This window comes from Strongylocentrotus purpuratus, unplaced genomic scaffold, assembly GCF_000002235.5.
Source record: "Strongylocentrotus purpuratus isolate Spur 01 unplaced genomic scaffold, Spur_5.0 spur5_scaffold_2, whole genome shotgun sequence".
In the NCBI taxonomy this organism is placed as follows: Eukaryota; Metazoa; Echinodermata; class Echinoidea; order Camarodonta; family Strongylocentrotidae; genus Strongylocentrotus; species Strongylocentrotus purpuratus.
In genome coordinates this window covers 28,581,382-28,599,920 of record NW_022145605.1, presented here as the reverse complement: position 1 = coordinate 28,599,920, position 18,539 = coordinate 28,581,382, and the positions used below count along the sequence as shown (strand labels likewise).

General features: G+C 37.9%; 1 protein-coding gene across 1 annotated transcript in view; it reads left to right on the top strand.

Moving 5' to 3' along the window:
* LOC115926462 (P2X purinoceptor 4-like) overlaps positions 1–18,539 on the top strand; it is an 89,348-nt gene that overhangs the window by 43,203 nt on the left and 27,606 nt on the right. Inside the window, exons 2-4 of the mRNA XM_030991190.1 lie at positions 10,296–10,473; positions 11,089–11,160; positions 11,937–12,012. Of these exons, the coding sequence (XP_030847050.1) occupies positions 10,296–10,473; positions 11,089–11,160; positions 11,937–12,012 (326 nt within the window). The remainder of the gene's footprint in view (positions 1–10,295; positions 10,474–11,088; positions 11,161–11,936; positions 12,013–18,539) is intronic.

Sequence of the window (18,539 nt, the reverse complement as noted above, 5' to 3'; positions counted from 1 at the left end):
TTTACTCGCCAAAGACATTCGGTTATAGCTCTAGATTGCATTTGTGTTTTTATCTGGGTTCAGGGGTCAGGTTGAATTTGTTTAAATGGCCACGGAGTATTATGTGTATAACATGTTGTTTAACCATTGTGTGATGTGGTGGGTGTTGATGAGAAACATGGGGTGAACCTACTTCATTCAATGTCTGTATACACCTAAGATGTGTGTTCTATTATACGATGTCATAATAAATTAGATTTGGGGGGTCGGAAAGCATGAAGACAGAAGGTATATAATCATACAAACGGTAAGGTACAACAGGGAAAAGGATTAGGTCTTAAATTATCAAGGGGCGCACCAAATGCTACACTCCATAGTCTTCTACTATCATGTTATGATGTATATTATGACCATTGGTTTAAAAAAATTATTTTCCACTATACCGTGTGAGTCAAAAATAAGTTTACACCTAGAAAATTGCTAATTATTTTTAAAATCATCTATGAACAGTAAATTATTATACATCTTATGAAAGAGTGTTTTATCCCAAATCATTTGGTACCATTTTTGTGTGGTATGTGTTCACGCTTGGATGAACAGGTGGCATTGTTTGCGAGAGTGCAAAAATCGACTTGCGCCAAAGTGATGCCTACAGTATGTATTATGTTGGGATTAGCGGAGTGAGAGAATGGATTGAATGTATCAAATGAAATGCAATTGCATATGTTTTTTGCAAAGGGCAAAGGGTAAAGTCACACACACCCACACACACGTGCACAAATGTTCGTTGATATTTGATATTCGATATTTGATATGTGTGGCATGATTAATCTTGTTAGGGGTGTTATTTGGATCAGCAAAGACCGAATTATTACCCAAATCCCAATTGTTTTATTCGAACATCACATAGGCAACTTTGGCGCAAGTCGATTTTTGCACTCTCGCAAACAATGTCTCCTGTTCATTAAAGCGTGAACACATACCACACAAAATGGTACCAAATGATTTGGGATAAAACACTCTTTCATAAGACATATAACAGTTTAATGTTCATATATGATTTTTTAAATAATTAGCAATTTTCTAGGTGTAAACTTTTTTTTGACTCACACTGTATATGTGTACTCCCAAATAATGACACAAATATGAATTAACTTTGTAGAAGTAACTCCATACTTTCTTCCAAACGCGGGAGTAGATTTCAATTTTGGACGATGTGAGACATATTCCCATCTGACAGTATAGCACATCAGATGTTGCGCAGTAGACCGTGTGTACTCAATGTTACAACATTGAACAAGCCTCATCGCCCCCATCATCCACACCTCACTGGGCTCATAATCATTGGGGAGTTCCATTAGTAACACATAATGAGCCTTCTATCTTCCAGCTAAATTTTAATTGAAAAGATACCCCATTTCGATGCAATAGGCTGGAGGTACTAACATGTCTTCATTTCTATCGTTTTTCGATGCAATTAGCACCTCTTTTTTCTTATCTAATATTAGCAATTACTCTTCTAATTTACAAAGGTTTGCATAGCTTGCTTGCCTTTGGTTATAAATGACCATTTCTAGAGACTTGCAATTTCCATGACAGATACTGCTATTCAGGTACTTCTATCAATTTTGAAATGCAAGACATTAAATCTTGGAATGTTTTAATATCAAAGAATGATTGAATTGCAATAAGGGAACATTACTGTTTATTTTCAATCGCTGTCGAATTCGATCTGGCTTCAAACAGTGTTATTAGATTCTTCGATAGTTCAACATTATACTACTTTAATATACGGAGAGACTAGATAATAATGCAGTGCTAGTATGACGCATGCCTTGCGCATAACCGGACCTTCTCAAAACCAGTACCCCTTTTCAAAGATCACTGCTTTGTAAAAAAATTCCCGGTGAAGTCTTTCTATCACAATTTAATAAGAACAATACTAGTGGGTTCTTGTATAGCACACTTGTCTCTCAGACTTGACACTCCTGGCGCTCAACAATTCCTTCTCTTTTAACCTCAAATTATCCTTTTCCGAACAAAATCTAGAATAATTAATACCACTTGAGTTGCTGTGAAATTGAATCACTCAGTTTGGTGCAAACAGCGGAATATTCCATTATACAAATATGATGGATGAAAGCCGCCCTCGCACACACTCGCGCACACTCGCGATCCCTCGCCAACCCTGCGCGCACCCTCCTGCACCCTCGCGAATCCTCGCGCACCTTTTCCCCCTCTCCTGCTCTGTCCTTGTGACTCTCTGAAGCTTGAAATACTTAATGATTCGAAGCGTAGTCGATTGATAGACCACCATTAATGTCCTTTCTGATATGCTTCATCAAACAGTGACGGACGTAACGTCGAAATGTCAAATAAACAGGGGAAAATACAAGGATATCGAAAGTGATTGAAGTCTTCCACTTCATTTGATTTCAAATTCGTTTTTCACTGACTCCACTGACTATATCAGAAGGCTTCCCTCCATGTATAACGGATAAGTCGGTTTCTTCTAAAGCTCTAGTAATGGGTACATAATTGCCCATGGGACCTGTTTATGGGGATGAGGATGCTGATTGGTATGATTTGCATTGGAATGTAACATTGACGCTTTCGGTTATTTTTAACCAGTCCTGATCTTGTGTAGGTCCCCTATTACAATCCTAATTGCAATAAGATTGCATTCAGATTTAGTAAATTGCATTCAATTCAGTTCAAATTCATTGAAGCGGAGAGGGAGGGGTATTACATACACTAGTGAAATTAGCCAATATCAAAACGTATTTTTAAAACGTATAGGCGTAAATATACAATCATGTATTTGACTCTCGTGGATGCTTACGAGGGACCCTACAAATGAGTTTCTAGATATTGCATACCAACCAATTTATAACAAATAATGTTGACTGTCTACAATTAAAGTTTTGTGTGTGAATAAATAAGTTTATCTTGTGAGTAACACTCGGGTAGCAGGGGCATGAATATTGTACTTTACATTTTCGACACTTGATCTACCACTCCCGCAAACACACACACGCACACATACATATACATATATAATATATATATACACGCACCTCTACACGCCCACACTATCCCTCTGAATGGTGTACAACCCCTTCTGTACCGGGCAATCCACACAGTATAGAAATATGTGTATCCTCACATAGCTTAGTTTTGTATCATGATTCTGTACAAATCAGGAGAAGATAGCACCCCTTCTTCGAGTGGCTCATATTTCTCCTAACTCCCTTAGACCGCAGTCAGTTAGCTCGGAAGACATACGCGAGCATTGGACTGCATCCTAATTGGGGCTATAATCTTGCGACTTGAAAGACAGATTATCATGTTAAGCTGTTCCTGAGGCAAGCCAAGCGTTATTAATCGGCATCGATTTGAGGAAGTTTATGAAGTCTGGACGAAAGAGTGAAAGTGAGAAAACAAGAGAGAGAGAGAGAGAGAGGAAGAGAGAGAGAGATGAAGAGGGGAGGGGAAGGACAAAAAGTGGTCAAAACGCGAGACATTTTCTTGACGCTTGTTTGGAGCTTTCTGTCTCAAGAGAGGAGACGGGTATAATGCAGATTTTTTTCTTCTTTAAAGCATCTTAAAGATAAACTCCAGTTCTGGTAATGCGATTGCATTGTCAAAGAAAAGGTGTGAAATGGATCAGAAACAGTTGATCATGTAGCATGTAAGTATTGGTGAGCACTGCAAGGTTCTGGCGTCCTCAAAATCATAATAAATTTGACCGAGTCTTGGTAAAGTAACAAGCACTGTACACAGGAAGCTACATATGGGACAACACACTTGGTGTCGGGGCTAGTACTACCTTGATTTCCTTGTCTTTCTATGCTCATTACTCAGCCAGTATACATTTTCTTCCAAAATTGTTTGGCAAATGTCATTTATTTGTAATCTTGAACATTCAGTGTAAGTTTCGTTTGATTCTGTGAGAATTAATTTTCTTTTTTTTTACCAGAACTGGAGTTTATCTTTAATCATGCTTTTGACAATGTTCGTGTTCGACGTTCCTATGTTGTGGTGTATCTTGGCATGCATAACATACTGTCTCCATATTCTGCATATCTGGACAGTAAAGTGAGACGCGAATGTAGTCACATGGAATTTGGGTCTTGTTCGTTGCTCCTACGTTATGGAATATTTAGGATACTAATGACAGAAGCGTGACATCTAGCTCGGTATATAAATAAGACGCGTTTCTCATCACGTATAATCTTAATCTTGTTCGCTGTCCTTACATTGTGCATTTCCTTGACATGCTTTACGGTACAAAGATAATGTCCTGACATCCGACATGATTGGACAGTGGAATAAGACCATATTTTCTGTCCAGTTTTAAATGTCAAGCAGTATGTCTTTACACCCCATAAGAATCCAAATCATGTTTGATTACAATCACCGAATGCGTCTTTAATTTATAGCTTTCATTTGGTTTCAGATAAGGATAGAGTCGTATCTTCGAGATCGGTTCTGACTAGGGTTTCGTTGAAACGGATCGTTCTTCTCTTATCAAAGTACAATCTCAACCGTACATCTTACATCATAAAAGACATCGTCACTTTCACGATTGGCTTGATCAGTGATTGAGACATAACAAAAATGCTACATGTGTGCATTCATCCGATGTTCACTCCTTTAAATCATGTTAAATGTTTGCCAATCATACGCTTCGTGCTACTTTTCTACGAATGTCACCTTCATTGCACATCAGTAATACAACACTCAAGATTGAATACGTGGGACAATGGTGTGACTATTATGGGAGAATTTAAAAGTTTGAAATCAGTGAGCTAAATTCTGCGTCCTTGGTGACGATTTATGCACCCATCGGGTATTCCAAAGATGGAAATCCTTCCTATCAATATCTGATCTCATTTTACAAAATTTAAGAGGATGAAACCAAAAAATGCTTAATCAATCGTTTTTAATTTCTTGTAAACTGGCCGACTTTCCTTGCTATTGGATTAGGATCACACCCCCATTTACCCATTAGAGGTAAAGATAGGAGGTATGAAGATTTAAGCTTCTGGACAAGTCCCGCCACAATGTTATGCTCATTCGCTTGTTAATAAATCGTGTATTTGACCTTATCATGTGTACAAAGAATACAAAATTCCAAAGTAAAATGGTAAACAGTGGTATTTTAATATTTTGACGAACGTGATGTTATTCATGGACGACTGATCTAAGGGATTTAAGGTTCTCACATTTAGTGACAGGCAAAGGAACCAAACAAAACACACTGAGAGAGAGAGAGAGAGAGAGAGAGAGAGAGAGAGAGAGAAAGAAAGAAGCGAGAGGGAGAAAATAGGATCATTACAAAAATCGTCATGGAAAGAAATACGGGAATGGAAGGGGCATCATAATCGAGTGATTTACACTAAAATAAAAAGAGATGTACCGGAAAGTATGTTAATCATACCTAACAATCATTATGTATAAACTCATCATTTGGTTAATTTATATTTAAAAGAAGAAAAGGGAAAGACACATTGGTTTTTACAAGCAAAGACGTCAAAGTTCACGTGATGATACACAAATATACACAATAGACGCCACTTCAATATCTTTCACGCTAACTGCGCCGCCCTGAAAGACCATAGTTGCTCTGAGTCTGACCAAGCAACATATTGTAACGAGCCAACGCATCTCGACCCCATTGCGACTCTTACGTGCTGAATTATTTGTTTTCAATTCAACCGTGTATCAATTATTCCGAATCCACGATTGTTGCTCGTTCAGAGATTAAAAAAAAAAAAAACAGTTATTAGAGCAATAAAGAAACATTATTAATGACTAGACAGTTGTTAGGGTTTAAATCAGCGTTTGGATGGTACTTGTGTCTTTCATGATCGCCATGGGTCTCGTTATCAGCCAATGTGTCTCTGCAAGTCTAAAGCGAAACGGAGGCGACGCGCTATTTGAAAGAGAGGGAGTGGGAGATTTAATCGTGCATCATTGTGCAAAGAATAATCCACGGTTTTGACGAAATGTAGGAAAATGGGCTTTACATACTAAAGAGTAGTTTAGAATGATGACAAAACCCGCAGGGAATGAAACGGGGGAAATTAGGCAAATAAACAGAGATGAGCAGAGTAAAACAAAAAACAGAGTGATGTCGATTAAGAGAGAACTAAAAAATCGAATTGAATATATTTGGTAAATCCACAATTCTACGGATTTCTTATTTAAACATTTCCTCGTGAAGCGAATGCATTTTATTTAGAGCATGGCACAATAAAATGTCACAATTATTTCTATAACGGTAATGCGGTGTATAAACTACTGTCTAGTGATGGGAATGGATGAGATATCATCCACATTCCAAGCTAATTTCATATTCTGTCCTGTCTGCGGGTGTTTTCTTTGAATACATTTTGCGAAACCTCATTCGCGGAAGACGCTCCTAACAATGGTTTGTTATTCCACCAAAGGACTGTCTAGGGCCGTCCAGAAATACGCCAAGAATGCGGTTAAACTAACTTGAATCTAAGTCGAAAGGCACGTCGTCGGATCGATGTTGTCTACCTTCTGTCAACTACTCCTCGGCCTATCGTAAAACACCCCAAAGCGAGTCCATTACGACTTTTGGTTGTCATCGAACCCTTCAGCAAACATCAAACACCAAGTTTACAGGTGTCTTGAGATGCTGGATCTCGTCTCCAAGTGAATATTTGATTTGTTGTGTTACGTCAGCGGTGCTGTCTTGGAAGAAAAAGCCCGCACTGTAAGTTCTCGTCTAGCCGCCGACCCTATCTAATTTATCAATAATTAAGACAACTCACGTTCAATATTTCATATTGATTCGACCTCATCTTGTCACTTTGGAAATGTCAGGATGAGCTCGTGAATGACTTTGATCATAGAAGACGTCATTCTGAAGATAGAAGGTGTCTAAGAAGCTGACGAGATAAGTTCAACGTCCAATAATAGAAAGGTCGGTCGAGTTACCTATGAGACCATTTTTAATCAACTTTCAGGAATATTCCTACACCACTTCTTGTCCAATTAATCCTTACATGTATAAACTTTTTACATGATCTACACTTTCCGATTGATTCTACTTAGTATTTTTTTTCTATTGCAGTGTATGAATTTACAGTGTACATTGAAAGGAGAAAAATTTCACTAATCATTATCAACACATTTCCAAGTTGTTGTAATGAGTAATACCTGTTCATGAACCGTTGTGGTGACTGGTGAAATGGTGAGGCACCATGCCATAAAACTCTCAATATGAGTTATTGTGATTCTTTGGGGTGGGAAGCGATTCTGGAGTGTCAATTCATTTCGAGAAATGATGGGGGGAGGAACAAAATGAAAATAGTCTGAAGCAAATGCTTCGTAGGAGATACAGTTAATGCTGTGAACATCAGGGGCAAATATCCTCCAAGTGGCGTAGATACGAGAGGGCACGTGGCCCAAATAAAAATGCTGAAAAACAAGAATCTATGAGAATGGCATAGAGAAAGAGAGAGAGAGAGAGAGAGAGAGAGAGAGGGTGGATAAGGTAACTTGATAATAAAATAGACACGTTCCCTTCCCACACTATCCCAACTCGATGTTTTTTTACCATATTTACTCATTAGATTTATTCATTAACCGAGAAAGAAAGTTAAAGATGAAGTTGAGTTCTGGTCATGCGATTGCATTGTGAAAGGAACGGTGTGGAATCGACCAGAACAGGTTGATCATCTAGCATATAAGAATTTGTGTGTATTGCAAGGTTCTGGAATCATCAAAATGATAAGAAATTTGGCCAATCTAGGTAAAGTAACAAACACTGTACACAGATAGACGTATATGGGACTACACGAACACGTGGCGTAAAAAACCTGCCCCCCCCCCCAAGTTTTACGATGAACATGACATATTTAGAATATGAAGGCATTTGAAGAGCCATGCTTTTCAGGGAACATGTCTTATCTGATGTTCTTCCACACTTGCATAATAAGAATGATAAAGTTCACAAATTATTGTTCACCTCTTCCCAGAACTCAACCTTCTCTTTAACCCCCTTCCACATCCCCCCCCCCCCCCCGACATCGCTTCTTCAGTGACTAAACTCACGCTACGCGTCCCTCCATCTTTCCCCAGTAGAATTCTAATGTAAGAAACCTCCTTTTTCAGAATGATTGACTTATAATAAGTAAGTATATTATGCTCATTAAACATCCGCTGTATGTTTTTAAAGACACTTAGAAGTGGGCTCTCACGAGGGAATTTGACATAATTCGGGTTTTCCCTGATAAGAGGATTTGTCAGTCATCAGGATTAGCCTTCAATTTGTTGACCAACAGACCTTATGTAATATTCTGCATTTTCCATCAATCACCCCAAATGGAAGAGTCTGTATCTTACATTTCCCTCACCCAAAGACTCTCCGAGAGACTTGGAGGTGGTATATCTTGATGGGACTTCCAAGTTATGGTGTCAGCAAATTATGACCTTTACTGTACCTGGAAACAGACGACCACCTCCCTTTAAGAGGAGGGGAATGGGGGCAGACGATGTTGGCCGAAGGAACAAATGATGTTGGTCCCCCGACTGTTGCCATGTCTGTCCATGAATCACTCTCCCATGGGATTGGTACCGTATTTGACAAGTAATTAAGATCTTATTACACGGTGGGCAAAGTAGCACGTTAACCCCATACATGTATTACACGTGTGTTGGCGTTATGAGGTTCGGGGTCACTGCTCGTTCATTATTTAATCATGGGTTTGACACAGATTATAATATTTCCAACATCAACAGCAGAGGAAGTACCATTTTGTATCAAATAATGCTCGTTGCACAAGAGGCATTCTCGATAATAATGATAATAATTATATTACTATCAATAATAATAATGATCAAAATAATAACGTTGATATTAACTTTTTATTGCAACATTTACAATAAAAACATCACAGTTGCATTGTAATACGCCTACATCGATTCGAAAGTGATATATATATATATATATGTATATTCAAATTGAAATTCAAAGAGGGAGGACAGCGATTGGGAACTTTGACAGACATACGTATTATTATGCTCTCATTTTTTTTCTCACAACTGTACATGTATTTCTGAAAGAGTCACCAATGTTGTTTGCGTTTGTCAATTGTCCCTCTCTGAAGAAAAGAGATTAATATTTGCCAAAGATCTTTAAACAAAAAATTATTACATAATCTACATCTATCTGGTAAAAACTGCACAAAGATGTATTTCATGTCTGAATCAGTATCAGGTAGACCTACCAATTCCTGTCCCGGTCAAAAATTCGATCCGTGGGAGTGCATCGTATGAGCAGGTGATTCCTCTCCAGGGGTATTTACTCTAACAAGTATAATTCTTTCCCGGCATTAATTCAACCAGTATAAGGCCTTGTCAGTAGGGTCACTGGACACTGGACACGGTGCAGGATTATCAGAGCGTAATCGATGTTGACCTCATTAGTTCGCTACCTATGCTTCACTTTAATTTCATCTTTTCCTTTCTTCCGAAGAGGTGATTACGATGACTCCTTGGCTGGCAATCATCCGTGTTGATGCCTGCTCCTGAGAGTGTGAAAATGGCTTTTCAGTGTCAGCCCCTCTCATTTAAGATACAAAAACAATTAAGGGATTGGATGTATGTGTGATGGAAAAGAATTTTGATATTTTCCTCAAGTGTTATCTTGAAATATGATGTCGTCAAAAGTTTTAGGCAATTGGTACTCAAATGTAGGACTATGGTAAATGTTGATAGAACACATTTAGATGTTTGAAACTGTGTAAAATGTAATGGACATGGATAGCATCTCTGGATGTATACAACATGTATAACAGAATTTCATTGGATAGAATGAAATATATCATTGTAATCATATTTTGTAATCATATTTGATAATTACTTCCTATACATAGCTCATGATATGCCGCGTGGTATTTCCATACATAATGTTAACCCTGCATTACGTTGGCAAACGATTATGATGATCACAACGTTCACGGAACTCCTCTTTACTTCGTCCAAGAGTGGAACACGTAGATCGATTTTTTCTTCTTTCCAAAGGACATCAGAGCCGTGCTGAAATGCAAATCCTATGAGCTTCACCACATCTCCATTAACATTAGTCAAGTGTTAATTATTCACCAACAGAAATTTGAATACATTTAATTTGTACCATGTTCAAAAAAAGTTTAGTAGTCACGTGCAACAAATTGCTACCCAATCGAATACATCAATTAGTACATCTATTTATTGCGATAATGACTTTAAAATGTTGTAATAAATATATTCTTATTTGCTTTTCATTTTTCCATTAGGTACGTCATTTTCTGGCAAAAGGGGTATCAGAGCACAGACAACGTAGAGGGCTCGGCGACTTCAAAGCTAAAAGGGGTTGCCTACACAAACATATCCAATTCTTCCGACCTCAGAACACCCTTCCCAGAAAGATACACCAGAGTGTGGGACGTCTCAGACTACGTCATACCTGCACAGGTAATTATCACTATTAAACAAGATCACAAAGGCTTTCGAGAAGTCAACGTAAGAGCGATGTCAATACACTATCGTATCGCCTGTAGAAATCATATTCCGATAATTATGTCCTTCGTTTCGCATTTAGATGAATTACGCATTGCATTACATTAGTCTTACTTTTGTTAAAGTTTTTGCGATCGTATGATAATTTGTTTAAATTTCTATAAGTAAAGGCATAGTAATAATAGGTTGACAATGGTGAAAGAAATGTGTTAAAGGTACTTGAACATGAATAAACATTTTGCAGTTTTATCGCAAACTTTCAGAAGTACATTAAATATATGTATCATTCACTTTTATTGTTCTTAATCCAAATTGTTCACCATAATTATTTTCAGTTCTGTAAATTCAAAAGGTTTTAGCTTTAAACAGCAATATTAAATATATGGTACAAAATATGAAAATATGATTGAATGAAAAATCATAAAGCTCAACCATATTCAGCCGTCATATATTCAGATATTGATGTAATGTCTCTTTTTAATTGGCAATCCTTGTTAGACTTTATCTTATACTTTATCACCACAACGTCCAACTTTTAATGTGTTTTGCTTTTTTGCCATTTCTCCCTAGCAAACAAACGGGTTTTTCGTCATGACAAATATGGTTTTATCACCCATGCAATCGAGAGGCGCCTGTCCGGAAGTGAGTATGACTTTCTCTTTCTCATTCGATTTTATCTGTCTATCAATCTTGATGGATCTCTCTTTCCTCTCCTTTCTTTTATACTTTCTCATTTGTTCATGTTATATTATAAAGCAGCATCTGAGGAACTAACACTTCAACAAGCTCTGCTTCAAGTTAGTTCCTCTTTTCTCGTGCTTTTTCTATTATATTTGTCGTTTCATTGCATATTTTTTGTGAAATAATTATTCTTGTATTATGTTTTGCATGAGATATAAAAATCATTTGAATACTTTCTTCATCTATATTTCGTACGTCTTTTTGTTTCCTTCTGTCCGTCTTTCTCTCCGTAACTATCTTACATTATAACCAATTGAAATTCTCTAATTATTGTAAATATCATTCGTACTTCTTTATCACGATATCTACCTGGAAACTGTAAGCGATTATGATGTTAATACATTACAATGCATGTTTGCCAAAAGTGAAAAGTCAATTGCATTTATAAAATGCTGGTTGTCTCGGATATTTGACATAATGGTGTAAACGTTAGGGAAACTGTTATTTAATGTTTGAAGTATGAAGTACCATATATCAAGTATGTTTTCCCAAACGTGGTTCGTTAAATCCGACCTCCAAATCAGTAAAAAACTATTTAAACATGTAATGTTACATAATAATTATCTCTGAAATATTGCTATCTTGCTAAAATTATGCCCTCATCCATTCCACCCGCCCCCTCTCTCTTTCTCTCTCTCTCTCTCTCTCTCTCTCTCATTTCCTCCATTTTTTTATAGGATCCCGAGATTGATAGAGATGCATGCACGACTGATGTGGAATGCAAACCAGACGAGGGCATTATAACAGGCAATGGTGAGTAAAAACGAGTTTTCAATATTTTTTTGCCGGGCGCTTACCCCTCCCCCCCCCTCCCCCCCCCCCCCCCCCCCTTCCCTCACAACCGCCTTTCTATGCCTAATCATGAGGTATCATCACATCGTATTATTCAATGACATAGAGTCTTTAACTATTTTAATGATTTTGTAGTAAATAAGGGAGTTTACAGATACAATCTGCGCATGGGCAGATAAAGGTCATTTGTACCATAAAGGTAAAACCCACAGAGATGAATACTGGATTTGCGCTCATGAAAATTATGTAACATTATTCATGTATGCACCAACGGTACATTCTACGATACGCAAGTGGAAGTTTTCTTTTCAAGAGGGCTAACAAAAGGTATTCATGAAGCACATCTAGGACTTTGGCAGTTATTATTCTAATATGCTCAAAGTGGAACCTCTCCATGTGTAAAAGATCTGTGGATATTTGGGGTCATTTGTACCATGTGCTATCTGTAAACTCCTTTTTTTCTGCGTAATCCTACCCGAGGTTTGAAAAGTAGGTTCATATCTTCAGTAGATCCAATTCGATATAATTTCTATTGATGACGTCTGGGTTGACTGATATGAATAAGGGAGTTTACAGATAGCACATGGTACAAAATGACCCCAAATGTCCACAGATCTTTTACACATGGAGAAGTTCCACTTTGAGCATCTTAGAATAATAACTGCCAAAGTCCTAGATGTGCTTCATGAATACCTTTTGTTTGCCCTCTTGAAAAGAATAATTCCACCTGCGTATCTTAGAATGTATCGTTGATGCATAAATGAATAATGTTACATAACTTTCACGAGCGCATATCCAGTATTCATCTCTGTGGGTTTTACCTTTTTGGTACAAATGACCTTTATCTGCTCATGCTCAGACTGCAACTGTAAACTGGCTTATTGATGAGGGTGAATCAGAACCAGACCACCTGCTCCCGGACAAATAACCCCGGATAAACAATCTCTGACAATTGCTCCCATGGCAATTACACCCGGACAAGTACTCCCGGACAATTATCCTCTAGGACTATTACTCTATAGACAACTACCTCCTGAAATCTAGTGGGATATACTCAGACGCCTACCTCGAAAAAATTTAGATTTAAGGACGGTTTTCCGGGCTAACTGTCATGTAGAATAATTGTCTGGTTGTAATTGTCCGGGAAGTTACTGTCCTAGTAGTTCAAGAAGGGAAGAACAGTTAAGGTTTTCGGTTAGAATCCGGAAACCTTCTTCTCAGTTGATTATTTCATAAAGTTCAATATAGTGTCACGAATCTTTGGTCCTTATTGATGTATTTCTGTAATTTTTCGTTTGGGTGAGCAAACAATGAATTACACATCAAAGAAAATTCGAAGAAACTTTACACCGCTTGGCGTTCATTTAGCAAATATATTTGATTACACTATGATACACTGGCAGGGAAGTTGATTGGTGGAGGTAAATATAAGACCCCATCCACGCCATGGAGACCGACAACAGACGGAACAAAAATTATATTTCCCGACCTTTCGCCAACAATTGGATGGTTTGTAGTCGGTTTAGCGTCTGATTGGCGGTGTGAACGGGGCATGAAGAGAAAGACAATAACCTTTTATTTTTATTTTTTCTAGCAGGCCTGTATTAAGTGTATACTCCAGGTGTAAATTTTCAAACAAAAGGAACTAAAGTGGCACCTGTTTATCGGTTGGAAAATATCAATACAAGCTGTGTTTGTAAACGCCTGGGTTAAGAGCTAGGCTAGACTGTATGGCTATAATCGAACACACGGGCATTATTATGAATACTTTGAAATTGGGTGGGTATCGTTGTTTTGTTAATGATTTTGCGTTAGTGATATATTTGTCGTAGACTACGGATTATTGCTTGGCGATGTGGGATCTAAAGTAAAATAATGTATTTTGAGAACCTGGATCGTTAGGAAGTTGTTTCGGAAAAATAATTTGTTATACTTTAGGTTTGATGACGCAAGAGAGAGGCCGGGTTATCATTGTTCCTGGAATTTCAGTTTTTCCAGACACTAAGATTATACATAGCTCGTTCTTAGAGTTGCTAAATTCCGTCTAGTTCATTCCAATGAATGGCATACAGGGGGAAAAGTTATCTGCATTTAAAAGTCGTTTAGAATTCGGTGATCAAGAATGAGGATATAAGAATAAATCACGCTCATAAATTAAATTAATCAGAAAATTCATCTGAACTAATTTCAGATAAACATGACGTAATTCCTAATCTATCCACATGAATCATTGCGGTGGAATCAGTCAGTTCTGCTACGTCATAATAATAGCCGGAATAAAGCGGTGGGAAATGTGAGACCCATTGCAGACGTAGAAGATGAATGCATTGATAGATAAACACTTGTTATTAATGTGTGGCCACACACGTGCCTGTTTTAAAGTGGCGGAAACGGGATGCTGTTTTTAATGGTAACGCCTGTCTTTCGGGTCTGTTCAAATCCTTATGGCTTCTGACATTGCGAATACTCTAGGCAGGATTAACGTGAACACTTCCCCGTCCTGTCTTTGAGGAAAACACTGTTGGTCAAAATATAATAACCGCAATACATTGTCTTGTCTTGTATCTTTAAAGAATACCCATCGATCTAATTCATGGTTGACCTGAGTGGGATTAAAGAAATTTTTCAGTGCATACGTCACCCAACTGATAACCAATCCTTACCAAATAAAGTGCAACCTTCATCGTCTAGCTATACACGTCTTGAATTGACTGTTGTATGAGAACGCAAAGCGACAAATTTGGCAATAAAATTTCCCGCCTAATCGAACTGCCCTGACCTTGGGGGACGCCAATTGAAACCCATTTGTATAGCACGTCATGCATGTGTTAGCTGAACTTGGAGAGAGTGTGAGAAGTAAAGGGGTAAGGAAAGAGAGAAAGAGAGATTGAAAGAGAGGAAGAGAGATGAAGTATTACACGTCTTGCCTGTGTTAGCTGAACTTGGAGAGAGTGTGAGAGGTAAAGGGGTAAGGAAAGAGAGAAAGAGAGACTGAAAGGGAGCAAGAGAGATGAAGAGGGGGAATTGAGAGAGATTGAGAGGTAAATGGGTAAGGAAAGAGAGAAAGGGAGATTGAAAGAGAGCAAGTGAGATGAAGAGGGGGGGGGATTGAGAGAGATTGAGAGGGGAAAGAGAGTGAATCAGCTATAAAAAGAGAGGAAAGGGAAAAGAGAGACAGGGGTAATAGGGAGATAGAAAGGTGGGACGAGAGGGAGAGAGACAGAGACAGAGAGAGACGGAGAGAGACAAAGAGACAGAGAAAGAGAGAGAGAGAGAAAGAGAGAGAAAGAGAGAAGAGGGTAACACATACCTGTAATAACAGAAGACGGGACTGAACCACGTGTCAAGGCCATTATCACACTCGTACTAACCCCTACTTAAAACCGATACCGAAGCCTGAATATCGATTGCCCTCCAGTCCGCCAGACGATAGGTCTGTTTTATGCAGACTTTTCGTTCTATAACGCTCAATTCTGCTTTCCGATGCGATAGGTTTTCTCCATGCCTACACTTTGTCCGTATGTCCATGAGCTCCAAAGGAAATGCAGCATATATGCATGTTAAACCGCCTAAAGTGCCGGCAAACCGCTCGACGCGATAACTTTGTTTTGAGTTTTGTTGTTGTTCAAGACTGTTGATTCAGTATTTCAATCATGTCCGCTCTATGATTCGTGACACGGGCTTCGTCGGTCACATGTCCTCGTCACACATTTTTTCCCCCTTTTAGTTCATACCTCAGTCACACCGATTGACCAGACTGCCCCAAACTTACCGATAACCGACAAACATTTCCCATTCGGGGTAAATTAAGGTTCCTCGGTTGTTTGTTTGGTATTGTTTTGTATTGGTCTATTATAACTCTGACGTCGTTGTGACAGGCAAATCACAATAATACATTTTTGAAGGGTTATCAAAGAAGTATGCACAAAAAGGTTGTTGGTGTGATATTTATGGAGTTTTTCAGGGTTAGATTTCCCTTTTTTCATAACAATAAAAATTACATATATAGGAAGATGACACCTAGTAAATTTGATTACTCGGGATGAATATTTTAGTCGGTACGGGCTTCACGAATCAAATCCTCGCATTAATTAAAATGTATACGTAAATCATATCTTGCGGCTACACGATAGATAAAACATTTTGAAATTTGGTTAAAATCGACCAAATTCAGGTAAATCTAAAATACAATTTTGACTTAAAACTACATTACTACAAAACTACATCTGGTTTTTTATTAAAATTTTTGTCGGGGTACAACCAGAATAACTTTTCGTACAGTTATTTCCACGTCTTTCTTCTTGAACATAAAACAAGGCTGCAAAACAAATTTATTCCTGAAAAATATCATTTGTTTCCTCATATTGTTTTGTTTTTGTCTTGCTACAAAAATCTGATATGCTCAGAAGGTAGACTTGATTAGTTCAAATGGGTTCAGGAAAGGCTTATTTGATTCATGCAGCATGTATTTCAAAAAATCAGTATCTCCTTTCCACTGCAATTTAATCAGACGAACTATCGCCGGAGTTATCGCTCCCGTCATGCGTATCGATCGTCGATCGCTCAAACTCGCTTGCTCGTACATTAATGTTAATCAATCTACTCGGGAGAGCATGCGGCGGTTTTCTACAGAACAACTTTGGCTGGAAAACGACTAAGGTGGTTCATGTTTCGTAATTCAACCAGACGGTGAGGTATCCGTTTAGCTGAGAATGGCGCCGATTTAGGAATTAAAGAAATGCCGGGGCGTAACCATTCAAAAGATTAATGCTTTGAATACTATCAGTTTCATGATCTTTGGGGGAATCGTACGTTGAAAGCGAGTAAACTTTGTAAATTCTCAGGGATATGCTTATGAATCTTATTAGGAATGTCTTGCTTTTACACAAGATTCCCCTTTTAAAGAAATGTTGCATCTGCAGATTTCATGCGCATAGAAAAGACACCATTTGGTGTTTACCAGTCCAGTACGTAGTAATATCATCACTAATAGATCATATTCTAGTTTTATAGTGCCCTGTCTCCGATCGGATCATTGACTCATGAATTTATTCATTGCAGGAGTGAGCCAGAATATCACATTCATGCCACATGAGCAGAAAAAGGAAGATTTTTGCACACTGTTGTTTTAAGAAGAAGAAAAAAACGTACTGAGGACTATTTGTCAAATGCGTGCGCTTGTTCTGCGCATAAGTGCTAGCTAGATATAGAAAGTCTCAACGGACTCGTTTTTAAGCTACCCACAAAATAAGAGTATGGGAACTTTGTCGTAGCTTGAAAACAAAGTGACCAAAACAAGGAACCAAGCAGCCGACAGCTCTGATATTATTCTCTTCCTGGATCCAAGTTCTGCAATTTTTCCCTTCTTAGCTCAGATGACGTCGTATATGCATCATTGTCACTTAAAGGAAGACCGCGTCGCCATATTGAATTTAAAGTGGACGTGGAATTAAATATGGTTGGTGACTCTGATTTAATTTGGCGCTCATTTAGAGTTAAAGCTCGGTCTTTCAGGCTCAATTTCGGAGCGTTAGGCGAGTTAAAGGGTTGATTGCTTCAGTTTCTTCATTACGAGAGGAACACCCTTTCTTGGTGCTGCCCCTGTAATGTGAACTTCAACTTCCGACTCCTTTCAGAGGAACTTATCTCATTTATCTAACCCACTTCGTGATGTCATTTGATTAAATCTCTTACTTCTTCTTCCTCCTTCTTTTTTTTTTCCTTCTTCTTCTTCTTCTTCTTCTTCTTCTTCTTCTTCTTCTTCTTCTTTTTTCTTCTTCACCTTCATCTTCTTTTTCTTCTTCTTCTTCGTTATCGTCATCTTCATCATCAATTTCTTGTTCTTCTACTTTTTTTCCTTCTCATTTTTATTATCAGTATCATCATTATCATAATTTCTCTCTCGTCATCTCGAAAATTTTGCTCCTTCTAAACGTATGCATTATCATTGTTTTTATTATTTTCATTTTCATTATTATTATGAGTAGGAGAAGTGGTATTTTCATTATCAATATATTATCATTATTATTAATAGGTTTATCCGGATTTAAACAATACCCTTATTCAACTGAATAAATAGTTGTTTACCAATCAATCAAACTGGGTCACGTGCTATATAGAGCAACATTATCAATTTAATTCCTCCACACAAAATTGAAATCAAGAGAGCAGGTATGCACCAAGGATTAACTACATCAGAGATTCATTACTTGATGATAGATTCCATTGCGGGGAAGGGAGATCCGATTGTTACCGTGCCTTTCGTAGCCATAATCATGAAAATGTTTACCACGCTTTGACAACCCAGAAAACGGTATGATAATTATAAGAAAGCACCTTTTCTGTTTTTTGATTAATTATCACTCTGTACAGACCGAGTAATTATGACAGAGACGTCTTTATGGCGGTAGCATGTGTTCATTTATTTTATGATTAGCCGTGTTTATATTGGTTAGGAGCCAACCTGATCGGTGTGTCTCTTTCCGGGA